Source organism: Oncorhynchus nerka, unplaced genomic scaffold (genome assembly GCF_034236695.1).
Source record: "Oncorhynchus nerka isolate Pitt River unplaced genomic scaffold, Oner_Uvic_2.0 unplaced_scaffold_10738, whole genome shotgun sequence".
NCBI lineage: Eukaryota > Metazoa > Chordata > Actinopteri > Salmoniformes > Salmonidae > Oncorhynchus > Oncorhynchus nerka.
This window is the reverse complement of record NW_027030596.1, coordinates 243-2,511: the sequence shown is the minus strand read 5'-3', so window position 1 is coordinate 2,511 and position 2,269 is coordinate 243. Positions and strand designations below refer to the sequence as shown.

Here is a 2,269-nt window from a genome sequence, read left to right as displayed (position 1 = left end):
CTGATGTCCTATGTTCTGATGTCCTATGTTTTATGTTCTGATGTCCTATGTTCTGATGTCCTATGTTTTATGTTCTGATGTCCTGTGTTCTGATTTCCTATGTTCTGATGTCCTATGTTTTATGTTCTGATGTCCTATGTTCTGATGTCCTAGTGTTTTATGTTCTGATGTCCTGTATCCCGATTTCCTATGTCTGATGTCCTATGTTTTGCGTTCTGATGTCCTATGTTCTGATGTCCTATGTTTTATGTTCTGATGTCCTATGTTTTATGTCTGATGTCCTATGTTTTATGTTCTGATGTCCTATGTTCTATGTTCTGATGTCCTAATGTTCTGATGTCCTATGTTTTATGTTCTGATGTCCTGCGTTCTGATTTCCGATGTTCTGATGTCCTATGTTCTATGTTCTGATGTCCTATGTTTTATGTTCTGATGTCCTATGTTTTATGTCTCTGATGTTCTGATGTCCTATGTTCTGATGTCCTATGTTCTGTGTTCTGATGTTCTGTGGTTCTATGTTCTGATGTCCTATGTTATGATGTTCTGTGTTCTGATGTTTTATGTTCTAATGTTATGATGTTCTATTTTATGTGTTCTGATATTCTGTGTTCAGATGTTATCATGTTCTGATGTTCTATGTTCTAATGTTCTATTTTATGTGTTCTGATATTCTGTGTTCAGATGTTATGATGTTCTGATGTTATCATGTTCTGATGTTCTATGTTCTAATGTTCTATTTTATGTGTTCTGATATTCTGTGTTCAGATGTTATGATGTTCTGATGTTATCATGTTCTGATGTTCTATGTTCTAATGTTCTATTTTATGTGTTGTAATTTTCTGTGTTCAAATGTTATGATCTGTGTTTTTTAAATATATATTTTTAAACTAACAACCATACATAAACAAAACTGTGTTATGTGTTCTATGTAGGTTCCTGTGGGCACAGAACCAGATGGTATGAACATCTTGGGCCTGGTTCTCTTTGCCATGGTGTTCGGTGTGGCACTGAGGAAGCTGGGAGAGGAGGGGGAGGAGCTCATACGCTTCTTCAACGCTTTCAATGAAGCCACCATGGTGCTGGTGTCCTGGATCATGTGGTGAGTGACCTTAAACAACCCAGATCATGTGATTAGCCTCTCCTGGTTCCCAAGACTATTCCCAAGGGAAAACAAGAGGAGCTTCTGATGGCTCACTAGATAAAGTCTGTACTGTTTATTCCTTAAGAACTGCAGGAGGTGTTGTAGGCTGCTGACGCTATGCATTTGACACTGAAATGAGAAGCTATCTTTTGACTCTGAAGCTGCCTACTTATGTAGAATCAAATTAAACATTTAATTACATTTCTGATAAATGTTTTAGCTTTTCCTTTCAAATAAATCTGCAGCAAAAATAGATATTCTGTTAGTCATCACCTCACCAAATGGTATACATTCTATATTTCTCCTAACTCAGGTACGTCCCGTTCGGCATCATGTTCCTGGTGGGAAGTAAGATAGTGGAGATGGAGGATGTGGTTCTGTTGGTGACCAGTCTGGGGAAATACATATTTGCCTCTGTCCTGGGTCATATCATCCACGGGGGTTATCCTGCCTCTCATCTACTTTGGGTTCACACGCAAGAACCCCCTTCAGCTTCCTGTCCGGCCTCATCACGCCCTTCACCACCGCCTTCGCCACCTCGCTCCAGGTAGGCCTCTGTTACTGTATCCCTCCACCAGTCCAAGTACTATCCCTCCACCAGTCCAAGTACTATCCCTCCACTAGTCCAGGTACTATCCCTCCACCAGTCCAAGTACTATCCCTCCACCAGTCCAAGTACTTATCCCTCCACCAGTCCAGGTACTATCCCTCCACCAGTCCAGGTACTATCCTCTCCACCAGTCCAGGTACTATACCTCCACCAGTCCAAGTACTATCCCTCCACCAGTCCAGGTACTATCCCTCCACCAGTCCAAGTACTATCCCTCCACCAGTCCAAGTACTATCCCTCCACCAGTCCAGGTACTATCCCCTCCACCAGTCCAGGTACTATCCCTCCACCAGTCCAGGTACTATCCCTCCACCAGTCCAGGTACTATCCCTCCACCAGTCCAGGTACTATCCCTCCACCAGTCCAGGTACTCTCCCTCCACCAGTCCAGGTACTATCCCTCCACCAGTCCAGGTACTATCCCTCCACCTGATATCATTGGTTAATTCTCAGATATAAAAATAACATATCAAAAACATGATTGATTAGCGCACGATCATAGATACAATTTGGCTACAT

At 42.1% G+C, this 2,269-nt stretch overlaps 1 protein-coding gene across 1 annotated transcript; it reads left to right on the top strand.

Annotated features, from left to right (window-relative positions):
* Positions 1-932: 932 nt before the first annotated feature.
* Positions 933-1,688, top strand: LOC135565908 (neutral amino acid transporter A-like; the record flags this gene model as incomplete). Its single annotated transcript, XM_065013900.1, has 2 exons — positions 933-1,099; positions 1,455-1,688. Coding segments are annotated over 2 exons (401 nt in total), but the record flags the coding sequence as incomplete, so codon positions are not given.
* Positions 1,689-2,269: the final 581 nt, after the last annotated feature.